The 20,381-nt window shown below is 39.0% G+C and overlaps 1 protein-coding gene across 1 annotated transcript in view; it reads left to right on the forward strand.

Moving 5' to 3' along the window:
- Positions 1-539: 539 nt before the first annotated feature.
- LOC148565345 (uncharacterized) overlaps positions 540-20,381 on the forward strand; it is a gene marked incomplete at its 5' end in the record, with an annotated part of 39,622 nt that continues 19,780 nt past the window's right edge. Inside the window, one exon of the mRNA XM_088487150.1 lies at positions 540-1,684. Within this exon, the coding sequence (XP_088343276.1) occupies positions 540-1,684 (1,145 nt within the window). The remainder of the gene's footprint in view (positions 1,685-20,381) is intronic.

A 20,381-nucleotide genomic window follows, 5' to 3' on the forward strand; every position in this document is an offset into this window, starting at 1 on the left:
TTTTTATTTTTATGTTTTCTTCTCATTTTCTTTTTCTTTTTACTTGCATTATTATTCCTTATGATTTGCTTGTGGATTGTTAAGGACTTGTTTGGTAATTATATATTAAATTTTTTAAGGGTTGCTTGCATGTTCAATTTATTATTTTCATTAACTTATTTATCATGCATGCTATGTGTTTGTGAAAATGCCGGTATGGCATTATGCACTATTTTTTTAGATTTCTTTTAATCTACTACTCTATATGCTTCCTTTTCACAAAACCCTTTTTTATATTTTATTAGTTAAATATAATTGTTAATACAAATAGATTGTTAGTATGACAGACTTGGTTATCTAACTTAGACATTGAATGCTTGATCTATGCTACTTATGTCTTTGCATGCATGCCAATAAACACCTTGCATTTAATTGTCCCCATATGCCCTTGCTATATTTCCATTGATGATTTTCCACATGTAGTCATGACCATGTGTTAACATCATTCATCTCCTAAAGTGCATTGATTACCACCTTTCCCACCCTCTTCCTTGCTCCAACCCAAGAAAGGAAAGGAGAAAGCTACTCCTAAACCACCCGCAAGAAGAGGAACAAAAAGAGCATTAGTGGCAGAGCCATCTTCAACTACAGTTAAGCCCTCAACAAAAAGGATTAAGAGGATTATTAAGGTTGATGACAAAGAGAAAGCCTTCCCAGCAAAGGACACTGCACGATTTACCAATCGCTACTGTGAGCAGATGTTCCCCATCCTGGCAGAAAGGAGTTACAACAACGAATACCTTCTTATCCTCCCGACCCATATTGCTGAATTTGTTGAGCCACAAATTAAACGAACACAATGGGGTTTCCTTCAAAGACAGCCACGGAAGGTCAATCTTTCCTGGGTAGTCGAGTTTTACTCTAATTTCCACCTGCCAACCTTGCAGTCTGTCTACGTCTGTCAGAAACAAGTCCCCATTACAGAAGAGGCCATTCAACGAGCTCTATATCTTCCCCTTACTCCAGAAGGACTGGACGCATTTCAAGAAGCCTCACTCAAGCGCCAGATGTACCAATTTGACTGGGACATTGTTCTCAGAGTTATCGCACTACCTGGCAGTAGATGGATCTACGGATACCATCGTTCCCGACCTAAGGGAATATCGGCTTCTGCACTTACCTTGGAAGCTCGCGTATGGGCACAGATTATGTCTCATTACGTCTTTTCGAGCACTCACGAGTCCTCCTTCACTGCAGACATGGCCGTTCTACTATGGTGCATCCTTACGGACCAGCCTCTGAACCTACCAAGACACATCCGGAATGCCATGGGGCACGTACAAATTGCGGGCAACTTACCTTTTCCCGCCTTGGTCTCAGATCTTGTTTCAGCAGCCAGAGTCTACTACAGAGCTGGGGACACCAAAGCCATGCTTCCACGGGATGATCAATATGTCCCTCACGGGAAATATATCAGATCTCCAACTGTAACTACAAGCTATCCCACTGAACCGGTCGAAGATATTCCTCCTTCAACACCACAAGCACCTACAACAAACCAACTGCTCCACCAGATACTTGAGAGGTTGGATCGGCAGGAACACAAAGCAAAGCTGAGAGAGCGCCATAACAAGCGCCGATTCACATACCTCAAGGAGCTATTTAAAGGAAAATACAGAGACTCAGACACCCCAGACTCCACTTCGTTTTCCAGCACAGGGAGCCATGACGGTCCCAACTGTGGAGATACTGCTACCAGCCCACCTTTGTTCCTGACAGATGGCACCAAGGACGGTGCAAAGCCTTAAGTGTGGGGAGGTCGGCCAGTACCTGACTTCCGGAGGTAATTTCTCTTCCCTAACACCAATAAAATAGGATATTCAGTTAGTTTTTCTTTTATAGAATAGGATAAATTGCATAGTAATAGGATAGTTGTATGCATGTTCTACTTTATTGAAAAGACAGTAAGCTTCTTCTAAGACCCTATTTATAGAACACAATTTCACTAATTTTAATCAAAACTTTTATGTTAAATTTGCTTGAGGTTGTATTTGGAACATGATTTTTGAGCTAAAGAACACACAACCTTTGAGACTTTGAGCCTAGATACATGGTTACATTATTTAGCCATAAATATTTTATTCTTGTGTATTTACTTCTCTATGATTGTAATCTGTATTTTGTTTCATCCTATATGTCCAATGTTTAATATATTTATATGCTTGCGTATGATTGAGGCTATTATTTGTTTATCTTACTTATCCAAATTAAGCCTACCCCTTAAGTTACCTTTGTTAGCCTCTTTGAGCCTTTAAATTCCATTTGTTCTTTATTTCACCATATCACTAGCCTTAAGCAGAAAAACAATTATATATCCCAATTGAATCTTTGGTTAGCTTGAGATAGAATTGTGTGTTAATTGGGTATGGGAAAATTATGGGAACAGAAGATAATAAGGGAATGTGTCATGATTATATAATGGGAATTTGGGTACCTACTCATGTGAAATTATAAAAGAAAAATTGAAATTCTATGTGCATTGATAAGCTGTGTTTATTTTAATGTAAAAAATAAATAAAAAAATCTAAAAATATTCAATAATTAAATAAGGGGACAAAATTACCCCAATGCTAAGTTAAAATTTCAAAGATCAATGCATATATGATAAAAATTAAAATAAAAGTTGATACATGAAGTATGGAATGTGAAAGGAGAAATTTTAGGTAGCTAGGTGTGAAATTTAAGTTACATAGAATATATATATGTGTGTGTTAGGTGAAAGCTTGGGATAATTAAAGATTCAATTTATAAGCTTACTCAGCCATATATATATCCTTACCCTTACCTTGGCCCCATTACAACCTTGAAAAGACCTCATGATGTTTGCATTGGTATATTAATTGTTGTTGATTGGTTAGGTGAAGAACAAAAATTAGAAAGCATGATTAGAGAAGGATAGAGTGATTACCCTATACACTAGAGAGATTAGAGCGTACATACATCATCAGTGAGGGTTCAAAGCTTAAATTCTATGTTCCTTGCTTTCATGAGCTACCTTCTTGCATTTTTGTCTGTTGTTCCTGTATAAGAATTAAATTAGTGGAATTTGATTTGTGATTATCTTGAAGAGCTTATTTACTTTTGACCAAGTGGACAAGAATCATATAGTTGCATTCACATATATAGGTTGCATTGCATTGCATGAGTTTTACATGTTCCTACTCATTCAGTTTATCTCCTTCAACTAAGCATGAGGACATGCTAATGTTTAAGTGTGGGGAGGTTGATAAACCATTATTTTATGGTTTATATTGTGTTTAATTGTGTGGTTTTAACAAATCTTTACCCACTTATTCATTAAATAAGCATGTATTTACAATTCCTTCCCAAAATTACCCCATGGTTGAAAACTGCTTCCTTTAATTATGTATTTTAATTCTCCTTTATTCCATTCGATGACGTGATCTGTGTGTTAAGTATTTCAGGCTTTATAGGGCAGGAATGACTTGGAGATTGGAAAGGAAGCTTGCAAAAATAAAAGGAACACAAGAAATTAAGGAGATGACCAGCGAGAAGTGACGCGGACGCATGACTCACGCGACCGCGCGAAATAGAGGAAATTGCAGTGACGCGCCCGCGTGCTTGATGTGAACGCATGGAATGGAAACTGCACAAGTGACGCGAAGGTGTGGACGACGTGCACGCATGGCAAGGCAAGACGCTAAATGACGCGAACGCGTGGATGACGCGATCGCGTGACGTGCGCGATCTGCAGAATCTGCAGAATTCGCTGGGGGCGATTTTGGGCCCAGTTTTCGGCCCAGAAAAGCAGATTAGAGCCAGGGAATATGCAGAGACCAGAGAGAACATTCATTCTGCATAATTTTAGTTTTAGATCTGATTTTACTCCTCCTCTAGGTTTTCTCTCTACACATTCATAGTTCTTAGGATTTTGATTTTATTGCTTTTCGGATTGGGATATTGAGAAGAGTTATTACCTCTGTCAAGACTTCATCATTCTAGTTTGTTTTCCTTACTTGTCATTTACACTTTCATATCCTCAATTTATTCAGAGTTACTATTGGATTATCTTTAGAATTTATTAATACAAGAACTATTTTTATTTTTTTATCCTTTTGATTATTATCTATCATGTCTTTCCTTATTTTCCTTTCTTATTTTGCGAAGTTTACATTCATAATGAGCGAGTAGTTCCATAACTTGATTGGGAGTTGATTGAAAGGAAGACCTTGAGTTGGATGTTCAAGAGTAAAATTATAATTGGGATTAGCGTTGGGTCGCCCTCTAATCACTGACACTAGTCCTTCCTAAGGGAGAGGATTAGAACTTGTGAATAGAAACTGACTTCCAACTTGCTCGACTTTCCTTTATCCGGTAAAGGATAACTGAGCAGACAACCTTCAATTATCAATTGATCTTGAAAGAACTCCATCAAGGATTAGGCTTCCAACTAATCTACTCCCGGTCAAGGTTTTTATTTAAATTACATAATTTCTTTGATTTAATTTCCTGTTTATCAACTCAAACCATTTTAGAAAACATCTGATTAATAAAATAGCACACCTTTCTGCAACTCGTTGGGAGATGACCTGGGATTTATATTCCCAGTACTTTAATTCTAATTTTGTGACCACCCTTTTAAATTGATAAGCGGAATTTTGTTTGGTTGAGAACTATACTTGCAACGCATCTCTTATAATAATTTCTTAACTCGCCACTTTTCGCCACGTCACTGCGCTCTTGGTGAGAGCCGAGTATTGCCCTGGGAATGTCACCCATAGGTCAAAATTCAACCAAAATTCCATTAAAATTCAATTCCTTACCAAATTGAATCAAGGCCAACCAAACCCATCTCTCTTCAAATCCAAAGCAAGCAAAGCCCACATCATCACTCAAAGGCACAAGAACAAGCTAGAATTAGGATTTTTATTTAATTTGTTTTTCATTTCAATTTTATTTTATTTTGTAAAAAGCCTATATAAAGGCATCATTCTCATTTTCATAGGGGGGCAGCTCCATTAGAGAGCATTGGAGGCTGTCTTCACTAAGGAGCATTAGGAGTAGGTGTAGAGAGCTCTCTCTTTAATTTTTATTTCTGTTTTGAATCTTGGATTGAGATTGGAAGAAATTCTATTTTCATTCTCTATCTGCAACTTCTCTTGTTCTTCTTCTGCAAACTTTCAAGTGAATTGAGATTTGAATCAAAGTTCTCTTCATTGCTTTCATCTTTAATTTCCTGCATCTTGTTCTCTATTGGATCTAGGAAGGGAATGAGATCTAGACTTGTTTTCTAGTCTCTTTGATTCCATGAGATCATCAATTTTATTTTGCAATTGAGTTGAGCTCTTGGCTGCTCTTCTGTTTTTACTGTTTCATTGAAATTGTTGATTCCTCTTCTGGATTTTCATGAATGATCTAAGCTCTTGCTGTTTTGATTCTTCAACACCTATACATTTTTATTTTGATATTGAATTGATCTGTTTCTGAATTTCAAAATCTGAGAGCTCTTTAGTTTAATGCACTTTACATCTTTTAGTTCTGTTTTAATTTCCAGCACTCCAAATCCGTTATTCTTCCTGCTATTTAATTTTCTGCAATTGATCTGAGTTCTAAATTGCTGCTTCTTTAATTTCCAACACCCACTTCCCTTTACATTTGATGCAATTTATATTTCTTGCAATTTAAGTTTCAGCTATTTTACTTTCTTGTTATTTAAGTTACTTGCAATTTTACTTTCTGCATCTTTAAGATTTCTGCACTTTACTTTCTGTTGATCAACGTCACACAATTCACTCCATGTTAGCTTGACTAAACTAATCACCCACTAAAGTTGCTTGATCCATCAATCCCTGTGGGATCGACCTCACTCTAAGTGAGTTTTACTACTTGATGCGACCCGGTACACTTGCCGGTGAGTTTTAGGTGTTGGAATTCGTTTTCCAAAAATATCCATCAAGTTTTTGGCGCCGTTGCCGGGGATTGATTAGATCAACAATTATTAAGTGGGTGAGAAGTCTAGATCAAGCATTTTCTTTGTTTTTGTTCTCTGTTTTTAGTTGATAGCAAGGTGTTTGAGCTATTGCCTCACTAAGAAATTCTTTCTCTGTGACATGAATTTCAATTTTCATTGATGTTGTATTTTACAAAATACAAATGGAGTTCAACTCATCTTATAGTGAAACAAAATTTTATGGGATATTACCCTCCATCATCAATCTCTAATGGTGGCTGGGAATATCACCAAGAAAATACAAATTCTAAGCACTCCAATCCATGGAGATTTGCTTCAGAGACATAAGATGAGCAAGAAAACCATATGGGATATTTCCCTCCACCACAAAATGATGCAAGTCATGATTCTAATGGTGGCTAGGAAGGGAATTCTGATGCTCCATATGATATTCATCCAAAGATATCATCACTTGACCATGCTTCAACAGAAAGCCCCTTTCAAAACTCACCACCCACACAAATTTCCATGAACCAAGGCCTCTCTAAGCTTGAGACCATGTTTGAAAAATATAAGGAGGAGGCACAGAGATTTGAAAACTCCCTCACAAACATGGAAAGGCTGTTAGCTCAATTGTTGAGTGCAAAGAAGAAAGAGGAAAAGCAAGATGAGGAAGCCTCTGTGTCAAGTGAAATTTCAATGGAAAAGGAGGTTATGGAGGTGTTTGAACCTATGGCTTCATATTCACATAAGCTAATTGAGATGATAGAGGAACCTGAAACTTCACTCCCAAAAGACTTAATGGAAGATCATGTAAAAGAAGAGGAGGAAGCCAATCATGGAAATTCACACTCAATTGAAGCAGAAAATTACAGGAAGGAAGAGCCCACTGAACCATCAATTCAAAAGGCTCTTATTGAAGAGAACACTCCAACAATCACACAACCACCAAGACTTGGATTCAAGGAAGTGAAGGCAACTAGCAAGAGCACCAATTCTATCCCTAATCCAGCAAGCAAGCTCAATCAAGCTATTTACAAAAGGAAGCTTGCTGAGGGAAGGCCAAGACAAGGGACACTAGCTGAATCTTCTCCCCATTGAGGTCATTCCTCTTAACAAACTGGAAGAAGAGGAAGAAAGTGAACAACATGTCAACCGTAGGTATAATTTCTCTTCTCTGCTTTGTTTTTGTTCTTTGTTTTGTTTAAATTCAATAAATTGGCATATGGTTACATTCTAAGTTTGGTGTTGCCTTGCAACAAATTGTTTTCAATCTTTTTGGATGATTGCATCAAATCAAAAATGAAAGTGACACACCAAGATTCTAAGTTTGGTGTGCCACTTATTTTCTATTCAATTTATTCTAGCAACACTACTTTTCTGCATAATCATAATGCCTCTGCAGTTTTATTTTTCTCTTTTGATTTGACACTTTTTCATTCTACTTGCTCTAGTCTTTTTTTTTCTATTTTTAAATGTTTTCCTCTAGTTTGCTTGTTAACTGTCGTTGTTAGTACATCACCAAGAGATCCTTATTCTGACAAATTCTTGGCTTGGTGATTGTACTTAACAAATAACAGTCTCATTTGCTTAGTTCTAATTCAAATAAATTGAAATATGATTGCATTCTAAGTTTGGTGTTGCTATGTGATGAGCAGATATTTTATACGCTTTTTGGGGTTAATTTCATATAGTTTTTAGTATATTCTAGTTAGTTTTTAGTTTATTTCCATTAGTTTTTAGGAAAATTTCATATTTCTGGAATTTACTATGAGTTGTGTTTTTTTTTGTAATTTCAGGTATTTTTCTGGCTGAAATTGAGGGAGCTGAGCAAAAATCTGATTCAGGCTGAAAAAGGACTGCTGATGCTGTTGGATTCTGACCTCCCTGCACTCAAAGTGGATTTTCTGAAGCTACAGAACTCGAAATGGCGCGCTTCCAATTGCGTTGGAAAGAAGACATCCAGGGCTTTCCAGCAATATATAATAGTTCATACTTTGCTCAAGGATCGACGACGTAAACTGGCGTTCAACGCCAGTTCTCTGCCCAATTCTGATGTCCAGCGCCAGAAAAGGATTAAAAGTTGGAGTTCAACGCCAGAAATGGATTCAAACCTGGTGTTGAACGCCCAAAACAGCCTTATGCACGTGAATTATTTAAGTCTCAGCCCCAGCACACACCAAGTGGGCCCCAGAAGTGGATCTCTGCACCATCTGTCATAGTCTACTCACTTTTTGTAAACCTAGGCTACTAGTTTAGTATTTAAACAACTTTTAGAAACTTATTTTGCATCTCATGACATTTTTAGATCTGAACTTTGTACTCTTTGACGGCATGAGTCTCTAAACTCCATTGTTGGGGGTGAGGAGCTCTGCTGTGTCTCGATGAATTAATGCAAGTATTTCTGTTTTCCATTCAAACATGCGTGTTCCTATCTAAGATATCCATTCGCGCCTAACTATGGAGAAGGTGATGATCAGTGACACTCATCACCTTCCTCAATCCATGAACGTGTGTCTGACAATCACCTTCGTTCTACATCAGATTGAATGAATATCTCTTAGATTCCTTAATCAGAATCTCCGTGGTATAAGCTAGATTGATGGCGACATTCATGAGAATCCAGAAAGTCTAAACCTTGTCTGTGGTATTCCGAGTAGGATTCTGGGATTGGATGACTGTGACGAACTTCAAACTCGCGAGTGCTGGGCGTAGTGACAGACGCAAAAGGATAGTAAATCCTATTCCGGTACAGCTGAGAACCTGCAGATGATTAGCCGTGCGGTGACAGTGCACCTGGACCCTTTTCACTGGAAGGATGGATGGTAGCCATTGACAACGGTGATCCACCTACACACAGCTTGCCATAGAAGGACGTGTGTGCGTGAATCAGAAGACAGAGGAAAGCAGAGATTCAGAAGACAAAGCATCTCAAAAACTCCAACATATTCTCCATTACTGCATAACAAGTAACCTTTAACCCATACTCTCTTGTTTATTCGTAATTCAACTGATAAATAAAATTGACTTCCTGACTAAGAATTGCAAGATAACCATAGATTGATTCAAACCAACAATCTCCATGGGATTCGACCCTTACTCACGTAAGGTATTACTTGGACGACCCAGTGCACTTGCTGGTTAGTGGTACGAGTTGTGAAAAGTGTGATTCACAATTCATGCACCAAGTTTTTGGCGCCGTTGCCGGGGATTGTTCGTGTTTGAACAACTAACGGTTTATTTTGTTGCTTAGATTAGGAAAATTTTTCCGTTTGGTTTAGAGTCTCTTATTATTGTTCTTGGTTAAAAATAACTTTCTTCAAAACAAGTGTTACATTTATTGCCCAATTGGCTAGAGTGTTGGTTTATGTTCTTGATGATTGGGCACCAGTTTTATTAAAAATCTTTTTCAAAAATAATTTTCCCTTGATTAAATCTTGTGCCAAACTTTAAGTTTGGTGTTTTCTTGTTGATTTTTCTTGGGTTTTCTAAAAATTTTAAGTTTGGTGTTCTTCCTTCGTGTTCTTGTGTTCTTGTGAGTCTTCAAAGTGTTCTTGAGTTTTCCTTGTGTCTTGATCTTAAAATCTTTAAGTTTGGTGTTCCTTGGTGTTTTTCCCTCCAAAAATTTTCGAAAATAAGGAGCATTAGATCTAAAAATTTTAAATCATTTTAAAGCATCTTTTTCGAAAATCAATTTTTAAAATTCAGATTTTTTTTCAAAACCTCCTAACCACTTTCTCTCTCCTCAATTTTTCGAAAATCTTCACCCATTTTTATTTATCTTTATCTTATTTTCGAAATAAATAAATAAATAAAATATTTTCTCTATTTTACATCATCTCCCTTTCTCCATCATGGACCTAAGCGGAAATGAACAGTCCAGGAGGACTCTGGGGTCATATTCTAACCCCTCTACTACTTCATATGGGAGTAGCATCTGCATACCCTCCATTGGAGTCAGTAGCTTTGAGTTGAATCCTCAACTCATTATCATGGTGCAGCAAAGTTGCCAGTATTCCGGTCTTCCACAGGAAGAACCTACAGAGTTTCTGACACAGTTTCTACAGATTGCTGATACAGTACATGATAAAGAAATAGATCAGGATGTCTACAGACTATTACTGTTTCCATTTGCTGTAAAAGATCAAGCTAAGAGGTGGTTGAATAACCAACCTAAGGCCAGCATAAGGACATGGAAACAACTGACAGAAAAATTCCTGAATCAATACTTTCCCCCAAAACGGATGACACAGCTAAGGCTGGACATCCAAGGCTTTAAACAAGGAGATAGTGAATCTCTTTATGATGCCTGGGAGAGATACAGAGAGATGCTACGAAAATGCCCCTCTGAAATGTTTTCAGAGTGGGTTCAGTTAGACATCTTCTATTATGGGCTTGCAGAAGGAGCTCAGATGTCTCTAGATTACTCAGCTAATGGATCTATCCACATGAGAAAGACAATTGAAGAGGCTCAAGAGCTCATTGATACAGTTGCCAGGAATCAGCATCTGTACCTAAGTAGTGACCCTTCCATGAAAGAAGAGGTTAAAACAGTAACTGCTGAACTCAGCCCTGTAAAACAAGCTGCTGAATTCAATCAGCAATTGGATTTTCTAACAAGGGAGTTAGCCGAATTCAAGAAAAAAAATACAAGAGACAAGGATGGCTAATATAAATATGGAAGAAAAATTGAAGCAAACAAAGCAGCAGCTGTCAAGACAAATAACAGAAGAATGCCAAGCAGTTCAATTAAGAAGTGGGAAAACATTAAATACCCCACCTCAAGGCAGCAAAGAGCTAAGGAATGAGAAAACCACCCAAGTTTCACCTGAGGATAGTAAGAGCCCAGGGAAAAGTAATTCTGGCGTTAAAACGCCAAAAATCTGGTGGAAAGCTGGCGCTGAACGCCCAGACCATGCCCAGGACTGGCGTTCAACGCCAGTAACAAGCAAGGACTGGCGTTCAACGCCAGAAACAAGCAAGGATCTGGCATTGAACGCCCAAAATGGGCACAGTTCTGGCGTTCAGACGCCAGGAACAGACAAGGAGTTGGCGTCTCACGTCACTCCAGCTTCTGACTCTGGCACTCAATTGCCAGTGAGGGATCAGACACACACAAGTGCTGATGACAACCCCTCTAAAAAGGCTTCTTCAGCCACTTCTGTAGGCAATAAACCTACAGCAACTAAGGTTGAGGAATATAAAGCCAAGATACCATATCCTCAAAAACTTCGGAAAGAGGAACAGGATAAGCAATTTGCTCGCTTTGCAGATTATCTCAGGACTCTTGAAATAAAGATTCCATTTGCAGAGGCACTTGAGCAAATACCTTCTTATGCCAAATTCATGAAAGAGATCTTGAGTCATAAAAAGGATTGGAGAGAAACAGAAAGAGTTTTCCTCACTGAAGAATGCAGTGCAGTCATTCTGAAAAGCTTTCCTGAAAAGCTTAAAGACCCTGGGAATTTTCTGATACCATGCATATTAGAAGGTCAATGCACCAAGACAGCTTTATGCGATCTTGGGACAAGCATCAACCTAATACCTGCATCCACTATCAGAAAGCTTGGCTTAACTGAAGAAGTTAAACCAACCCGAATATGTCTCCAACTTGCTGATGGCTCCACTAAATACCCATCAGGCGTGATTGAAGACATGATTGTCAGAGTTGGGCCATTCGCCTTTCCCACTGACTTTGTTGTGCTGGAAATGGAGGAGCACAAGAGTGCTACTCTCATTCTAGGAAGACCCTTCCTAGCAACTGGACGAACCCTCATTGATGTCCAACAAGGGGAAATAACCCTGAGAGTCAATGATGATGAGTTTAAGTTGAATGCTGTCAAAGCCATGCAGCATCCAGACACATCAAAAGACTGCATGAAAGTTGATCTTATTGACTCTTTGGTAGAAGAGCTCAACATGGCTGAGAGTCTCGAATCAGAGTTGGAAGACATCTTTAAAGATGTTCAGCCTGATTTGGAGGATTCAGAGGAGATTAAAGAGCCTCTGAAATTTCCTCTGGAAGAGGAAAAACCTCCTAAACCCAAGCTCAAACCATTACCACCATCCCTGAAATATGTATTTATGGGAGAAGGTGACACTTTTCCAGTGATCATAAGCTCTGCTTTAAATCCACAGGAAGAGGAAGCACTTATTCAAGTGCTAAGGACACACAAGACAGCTCTTGGGTGGTCCATAGGTGACCTTAAGGGCATAAGCCCAGCTAGATGCATGCACAAAATCTTATTGGAGGATAATGTTAAACCAGTGGTTCAACCACAGAGGCGGTTAAATCCAGCCATGAAGGAAGTGGTGCAGAAAGAGGTCACCAATTACTAGAGGCTGGGATTATTTATCCTATTTCTGATAGCCCCTGGGTGAGCCCTGTCCAAGTCGTCCCAAAAAAGGGAGGCATGACAGTGATTCATAATGAAAAAAATGAACTGGTTCCTACAAGAACAGTTACAGGGTGGCGCATGTGTATTGACTACAGAAGACTCAATACAACCACCAGAAAGGATCATTTTCCTTTACCATTCATAGACCAGATGCTAGAAAGACTGGCAGGTCATGATTATTACTGCTTTTTGGATGGCTACTCAGGCTATAACCAGATTGCAGTAGATCCCTAGGATCAAGAGAAAACAGCATTCACATGTCCATCTGGAGTGTTTGCTTATAGAAGGATGCCATTTGGGCTGTGTAATGCGCCTGCAACCTTCCAGAGATGCATGCTCTCTATTTTCTCTGATATGGTGGAAAAATTTCTGGAAGTCTTCATGGATGACTTCTCAGTATACGGAGACTCATTCAGCTCCTGTCTGGATCACCTGAAACTTGTCCTGAAGAGATGCCAAGAGACCAACCTAGTCTTAAACTGGGAAAAATGTCACTTCATGGTGACTGAAGGGATTGTCCTGGGGTATAAAATCTCAAACAAGGGAATAGAGGTGGATCAAGCAAAAATAGAGGTAATTGAAAAATTACCACCACCTGCTAATGTTAAGGCAATCAGAAGCTTTCTGGGGCATGCAGGATTCTATAGGAGGTTTATAAAGGATTTTTCAAAAATCGCAAAACCTCTAAGTAATCTGGTAGCTGCTGACACGCCATTTGTGTTTGACACAGAGTGTCTGCAGGCGTTTGAAACGCTAAAAGCTAAGTTGGTCACAGCACCAGTTATTTCCGCACCAGACTGGACATTACCATTTGAGCTAATGTGTGATGCCAGTGATCACGCCATTGGTGCAGTATTGGGACAGAGGCATGACAAGCTTCTGCACGTCATTTATTATGCTAGTCGCGTTTTAAATGATGCCCAGAAAAATTACACAACCACAGAAAAAGAACTACTTGCAGTGGTTTATGCCATTGACAAGTTCAGATCATACTTAGTAGGATCAAAAGTGATTGTGTATACTGACCATACTGCTCTTAAATATCTACTCACAAAGCAGGATTCAAAACCCAGGCTCATCAGATGGGTGTTGCTTCTGCAAGAGTTTGATATCGAAATAAGAGATAGAAAAGGGACAGAGAACCAAGTGGCTGATCATCTGTCCCGGATAGAGCCAGTAGAAGGTACGTCCCCCCCTCTCTTGAGATCTCTGAGACTTTTCCGGATGAGCATTTATTTGCCATTCAGGAAACACCATGGTTTGCCGATATTGCAAACTATAAAGCTGCAAGGTTCATACCCAAAGAGTACAACATGCAACAAAAGAAAAAATTAATTACTGATGCAAAGTACTACCTGTGGGATGAACCCTATCTCTTTAAGAGGTGTGCAGACGGAATAATCCAGAGATGTGTGCCTAGAGAAGAAGCACAAAGGATCCTATGGCATTGCCATAGATCACAATATGGAGGCTATTTTGGAGGTGAGCGAACAGCCACCAAGGTCCTCCAATGTGGCTTCTATTGGCCCACACTCTATAAAGATTCCCGAGAGTTTGTACGTAACTGTGACAGTTGTCAAAGAGCTGGTAATCTACCTCATGGTTACGCCATGCCTCAACAAGGAATCTTGGAGATTGAGTTGTTTGACGTATGGGGAATTGACTTCATGGGACCTTTCCCACCATCATTCTCAAATACTTATATTCTGGTGGCAGTTGACTATGTATCAAAATGGGTTGAGGCCATTGCCACACCCACCAATGATACTAAAACAGTGCTGAAGTTCCTCCAGAAATATATTTTCAGCAGGTTTGGGGTCCCTAGAGTACTAATCAGTGATGGGGGCACTCACTTCTCCAACAAACAGCTTTACTCTGCCATGGTCCGGTATGGGATTCGCCACAAGGTGGCGACTCCATATCATCCACAGACTAATGGACAAGCTGAAGTCTCTAATAGAGAGCTAAAAAGAATCCTAGAGCGGACTGTAAATACCCGTAGAAAGGATTAGGCAAGAAGCTTGGATGATGCTCTGTGGGCATACAGAACAGCATTCAAGACTCCTATAGGGACCTCTCCATACCATCTGGTCTATGGTAAGGCATGTCACCTGCCCGTGGAACTGGAACATAAAGCCTACTGAGCAACCAGATTCCTGAACTTTGATGCCAAATTAGTAGGAGAAAAAAGATTGCTCCAGCTAAATGAGCTAGAGGAATTCAGATTCACTGCTTTCGAAAATGCCAAGCTTTATAAAGAAAAATAAAAAAAGTGGCATGACGGAAAGCTGTCATCTAGAATCTTTGAACCAGGACAAAAGGTTCTGTTGTTCAACTCTAGGCTCAGGCTATTCCCCGGGAAACTAAAATCCCGGTGGAGGGGACCATATGTGATTACAAGCGTATCACCATATGGTTATGTGGAGCTTCAGGATATTGATTCTGATAAGAAGTTCATTGTCAATGGATAGAGAATCAAGCACTATCTTGAAAGCAACGTTGAGCAAGAGTGCTCAAGGCTGAAGCTAGATTAAAAGCTCAGCAAGGTCCAGCTAAAGACAATAAAGAAGCGCTTGCTGGGAGGCAACCCAGCCATGGGGCATCAATCCTCTAAGCATTTTGCCCTATTTTTATTTTTATTTATTTATATAGAGTTCATTGATAACAAGGTAAAGAATCAATTGCATAAGTTCACAGGGTTACAGAAGGAATCTACACACAAAACAGAGAAAAAGAGCTCACTGGCAAGAAAACGCCAGTAAGAGCCTATTTTGGGCGTTCAGCGCCCAAAAGGGGCAGCCAGTGGGCGCTGAACGCCAGTGAGGATAGCAATCTGGCGTTCAACGCCAGAAAAGGGTAACAACTGGGCGTTGAACGCCCAGGAGAACAGCATTTGGGCGTTGAACGCCCAAAACAGGCAATGTTTGGGCGTTCAAACGCCAGGATGATGGGGAGGAGGTAAATTCATTCTTTCTTCATATTTTTCATTTTAATTCTGATTTTCATATTTCAATTCATGATTTCTTACATAAACATGTTAAGAACCCTGATTTCTAAAATTCCTAATTTTCAAAAATCCTACTTTAAAAATATCAAATGTATCTTAATCGATAAGCACAAACCCTCTTTTGCAAATCCAATCCAACTCTTTTTCAAATTTTCAAAACAAATCTATTTTTTTTTCAACTAATATCTTTTTCAAATCTCCACATTATCTTTTTCAAAATCTAGATTTATCTTTTTCAAAAATTTTTCATATCTTTTCAATTTTAAACTATATCCTCTCTTATCATATCTTCTATCTTATCTTTTCTAAAGCAATCTTTTTATCATATCTTTTCAAAATTTTCGAACCCACCCCCCTCCCTTTATATATGGGTTCGGCCTCCACCCTCCTCCATCAACAATTGCACCTAGCTCTCCTTCTATCCCTTTCCTTTATTTTCTTTTGCTTGAGGACAAGCAAACCTCTAAGTTTGGTGTGTTTATCCGTGATCACTAAGAGCATGGCTCCTAAGGGAAAACAACCCACTTCAAGAGGCAAGAAAGAAAGTGTTCCAAAACCACTTTAGAATCAAGGGAAGTTCTTATCTAAAGAACATGCAGACCATTATTACAAAATAATGGGTCTAAGATCAGTGATCCCGGAAGTTAGATTCGATCTGAAAGAAGACGAATATCCAGAGATCCAGGAGCAAATTCGAATCAGGAACTGGGAGGTCCTAGCTAATCCTGAGATGAAAGTGGGAAGGAATATGGTCCAGGAGTTCTATGCTAATATGTGGCAGACTGACAAGCAAAAACTATCTGGAACTGCTTTCTATGAATATCGGACCATGGTCAGAGGAAAGATTGTTCATACCATCCCTGACAAGATCAAAGAGATCTTAAAGCTACCTCAGCTGAAAGATGATCCAGACTCTTTCAACAGGAGAATGATGAGAACAGACAAGGGCCTGGATAAGATTCTAGAGGATATATGTATGCCTGGAGCAAGGTGGACCACTAGCACGAAGGGTGTCCCAGATCAACTCAAAAGGGAAGATCTCAAACCAGTCGCCCGAGGATGGCTGGACTTCATTGGGCATTCTCTGTTGCCCACTAGCAACCGTTCTAAAGTCACTGTTAAAAGAGCAGTGATGATCCATTGCATCATGATGGGAAAAGAAGTGGAAGTTCATCAACTGATTTCAACTGAATTTTACAAAATTGCTAATAAAAATTCTAAAGAGGCCAGGTTGGCTTACCCAAGCTTGATTTCTCTGCTCTGCAAGGACGCTGGAGTAAGGATGGAAATAACTGAGTATATCTCAATTGAGAAACCAATCACCAAAGCATCAATGGAAAAACAACAAGCACAGGATGACCCAATCAAGAAGAAAACACAGGAAATTCTCCCAGAAATCCCTCAATCTGAATATTGGGAGTATCTTGAAACATCAGTTACCAAGATGCAAGAAGCTATGGAACAAATAATAAAGGAACAGAAGGAACAAAGTCAAATTCTTACCTATTTGTTTAAAGAACAAGAGGAGCAAGGGCGTGACTTAAGGGAATTGAAGCGCCACAAGTTATCTCTTGAAGGACCAAGCACCCCACAGATCAGAGGAACATCCACTTCCTAGAACAAAGGTTGTTAAATTCCAATTTCCGCTTTAACTCTGTGATAGTGTCATTATAGAAGTTCACCTTAGGAGTCATATAGTAATAATTAGTATCTATTTTGATTTTATCTCCAATTAAGCCATAGTTTATTTTTCTCATCATCAGCAAACATGAATAAAATAGTAGATCTTTTGAATAAGAGGCAATAAAATTTCGAGTTCTTAATAAGAGAAATTCTAATTAGTTACATGTGGTGGCAATACTTTCTATCTTCTGAATGAATGCTTGAACAGTGCATATGTCTTTTGAATTTGTTGTTTAAGACTGTTAAATATGTTGGCTCTTGAAAGAATGATGAACATGAGACATGTTATTGATAATCTGAAAAATCATAAAAAAATGATTCTTGAAGCAAGAGAAAGCAGCAAAAAAAAAAGCCAATAGCCCTTAAAACCAAAAGGCAAGGGTAATAAAAAGGATCCCAAGGCTTTGAGCATCAGTGGATAGGAGGGCCCAAGGGAATAAAATCCTGGCCTAAGCGGCTAAACCGAGCTGTCCCTAACCATGTGCTTGTGGCGTGAAGGTGTCAAGTGAAAACTTGAGACTGAGCGGTTAAAGTCAAGGTCCAAAGCAGAAAGAAGAGTGTGCTTAAGGACTCTGGACACCTCTAATTGGGGACTTTAGCAAAGCTGAGTCACAATCTAAAAGGTTCACCCAATTATGTGTATGTGGCATTTATGTATCCGGTGGTAATACTGGAAAACAAAGTGCTTAGGGCCACGGCCAAGACTCATGAAATAGTTGTGTTCAAGAATCATTATACTGAAATAGGAGAATCAATAACACTATCTGAATTCTAAGTTCCTATAGATGCCAATCACTCTGAGCTTCAATGGATAAAGTGAGATGCCAAAACTGTTCGGAAGCAAAAAGCTACTAGTCCCGCTCATCTAATTAGAATATGAGCTTCACTCAAAAACTCTGAGATATTATTGCTTCTCAACCTATTAGTCTTCTATTTTATTTGTCTAGTTGCTTGAGGACAAACAACAGTTTAAGTTTGGTGTTGTGATGAGCGGATATTTTATACGCTTTTTGGGGTTAATTTCATATAGTTTTTAGTATATTCTAGTTAGTTTTTAGTTTATTTCCATTAGTTTTTAGGAAAAATTCATATTTCTGGACTTTACTATGAGTTGTATGTTTTTTTGTAATTTCAGGTATTTTTCTGGCTGAAATTGAGGGAGCTGAGCAAAAATCTGATTCAGGCTGAAAAAGGACTGCTGATGCTGTTGGATTCTGACCTCCCTGCACTCAAAGTGGATTTTCTGGAGCTACAGAACTCGAAATGGCGCGCTTCCAATTGCGTTGGAAAGTAGACATCCAGGGCTTTCCAGAAATATATAATAGTCTATACTTTGCTCAAGGATAGACGACGTAAACTGGCGTTCAACGCCAGTTCTCTACCCAATTCTGGCGTTCCGCGCCAGAAAAGGATTAAAAGTTGGAGTTCAACACCAGAAATGGATCCAAACCTGGCGTTGAACGCCCAAAACAGCCTTATGCACGTGAATTATTTAAATCTCAGCCCCAGCACACACCAAGTGGGCCCCAGAAGTGGATCTCTGCACCATCTGTCATAGTCTACTCACTTTTTGTAAACCTAGGCTACTAGTTTAGTATTTAAACAACTTTTAGAAACTTATTTTGCATCTCATGACATTTTTAGATCTGAACATTGTACTCTTTGACGGCATGAGTCTCTAAACTCCATTGTTGGGGGTGAGGAGCTCTGCTGTGTCTCGATGAATTAATGCAAGTATTTCTGTTTTCCATTCAAACATGCGTGTTCCTATCTAAGATATCCATTCGTGCCTAACTATGGAGAAGGTGATGATCAGTGACACTCATCACCTTCCTCAATCCATGAACGTATGTCTGACAATCACCTCCGTTCTACATCAGATTGAATGAATATATCTTAGATTCCTTAATCAGAATCTCCGTGGTATAAGCTAGATTGATGGCGGCATTCATGAGAATCCGGAAAGTCTAAACCTTGTCTGTGGTATTCCGAGTAGGATTCTGGGATTGGATGACTGTGACGAACTTCAAACTCGCGAGTGCTGGGCGTAGTGACAGACGCAAAAGGATAGTAAATCCTATTCCAGTACAACTGAGAACCTGCAGATGATTAGCCGTGCGGTGACAGCGCACCTGGACCCTTTTCACTGGAAGGATGGATGGTAGCCATTGACAACGGTGATCCATCTACACACAGCTTGCCATAGAAGGACGTGCGTGCATGAATCAGAAGACAGAGGAAAGCAGAGATTCAGAAGACAAAGCATCTCCAAAACTCCAACATATTCTCCATTACTGCATAACAAGTAACCTTTAACCCATACTCTCTTGTTTATTCGCAATTCAACTGATAAATAAAATTGACTTCCTGACTAAGAATTGCAAGATAACCATTGATTGCTTCAAACCAACAATCTCCGTGGGATTCGACCCTTACTCACGTAAGGTATTACTTGGACGACCCAGTGCACTTGCTGGTTAGTGGTACGAGTTGTGAAAAGTGTGATTCACAATTCGTGCACCACTATGCAACAAAAATTTGGTTCCCATATCTACTAGATACTTGCATCAATTCCAAGTGAAAGTGTCACACTAAGTTTGGTGTGTCACTCATTCTTTATGCAAAGTATTGTGCACACCTTCTTATGCTTACAATCACAATGTTTCTATTTCTCTGTGCCTTGATTGTTATTTCTAATTTTGCTTGCTTGAAACACATGTACTGCTAACATTTTATTGTATAAGACATTCATGATCCATCTTAGCCCCATAGCCATTGTTCTAATTGTTGCTTGAGGATGAGCAAGCATTCTGAGTTTGGCAAGGGAAAGAGGAAGAATAGAGGAAAAAGGACAACAATAATGAAGATGAACCACAAGGTTGTTGAGTTCCTTTTCTTCTCATTTGTTTCCAACACTTAAATTTCATGATTGTCTTCATCTTTTCTGTTTACGTGTGTGTATGAATAAAGCATAGCTTGAATCTTGATTTGTAACATGTTGCTGTGGCATTATGACTACCAACTTGAGTTTTGTGAGTTCAAAAGCAATAAAGCATCATGATCATAAACAAACAAGGAATTAAAGAAGATTTTAGCATGTGCATACAAGTATTGGAAAGCAAGTATGAATAATTGTTGCTCAATTGCATTGGATTTTATTTAATTAAAGTTTTCATCTAGGACATTTTGTGAAATCTTTTGAAAATCATGAAAACCTTGAAGAAGCAAATACAATTAAAGCAAGAAAAGAAAAAGGGAAAGAATGAGAAAGCTGAAGGCTCTGAGTACCAATGGCAATTTATTTGCTAAGTACTTGTGGTGTTTATGTATCAAGTAAAATGCT

The sequence above is a fragment of the Arachis ipaensis genome, chromosome B5, assembly GCF_059453495.1.
Source record: "Arachis ipaensis isolate K30076 ecotype BB chromosome B5, ASM5945349v1, whole genome shotgun sequence".
NCBI lineage: Eukaryota > Viridiplantae > Streptophyta > Magnoliopsida > Fabales > Fabaceae > Arachis > Arachis ipaensis.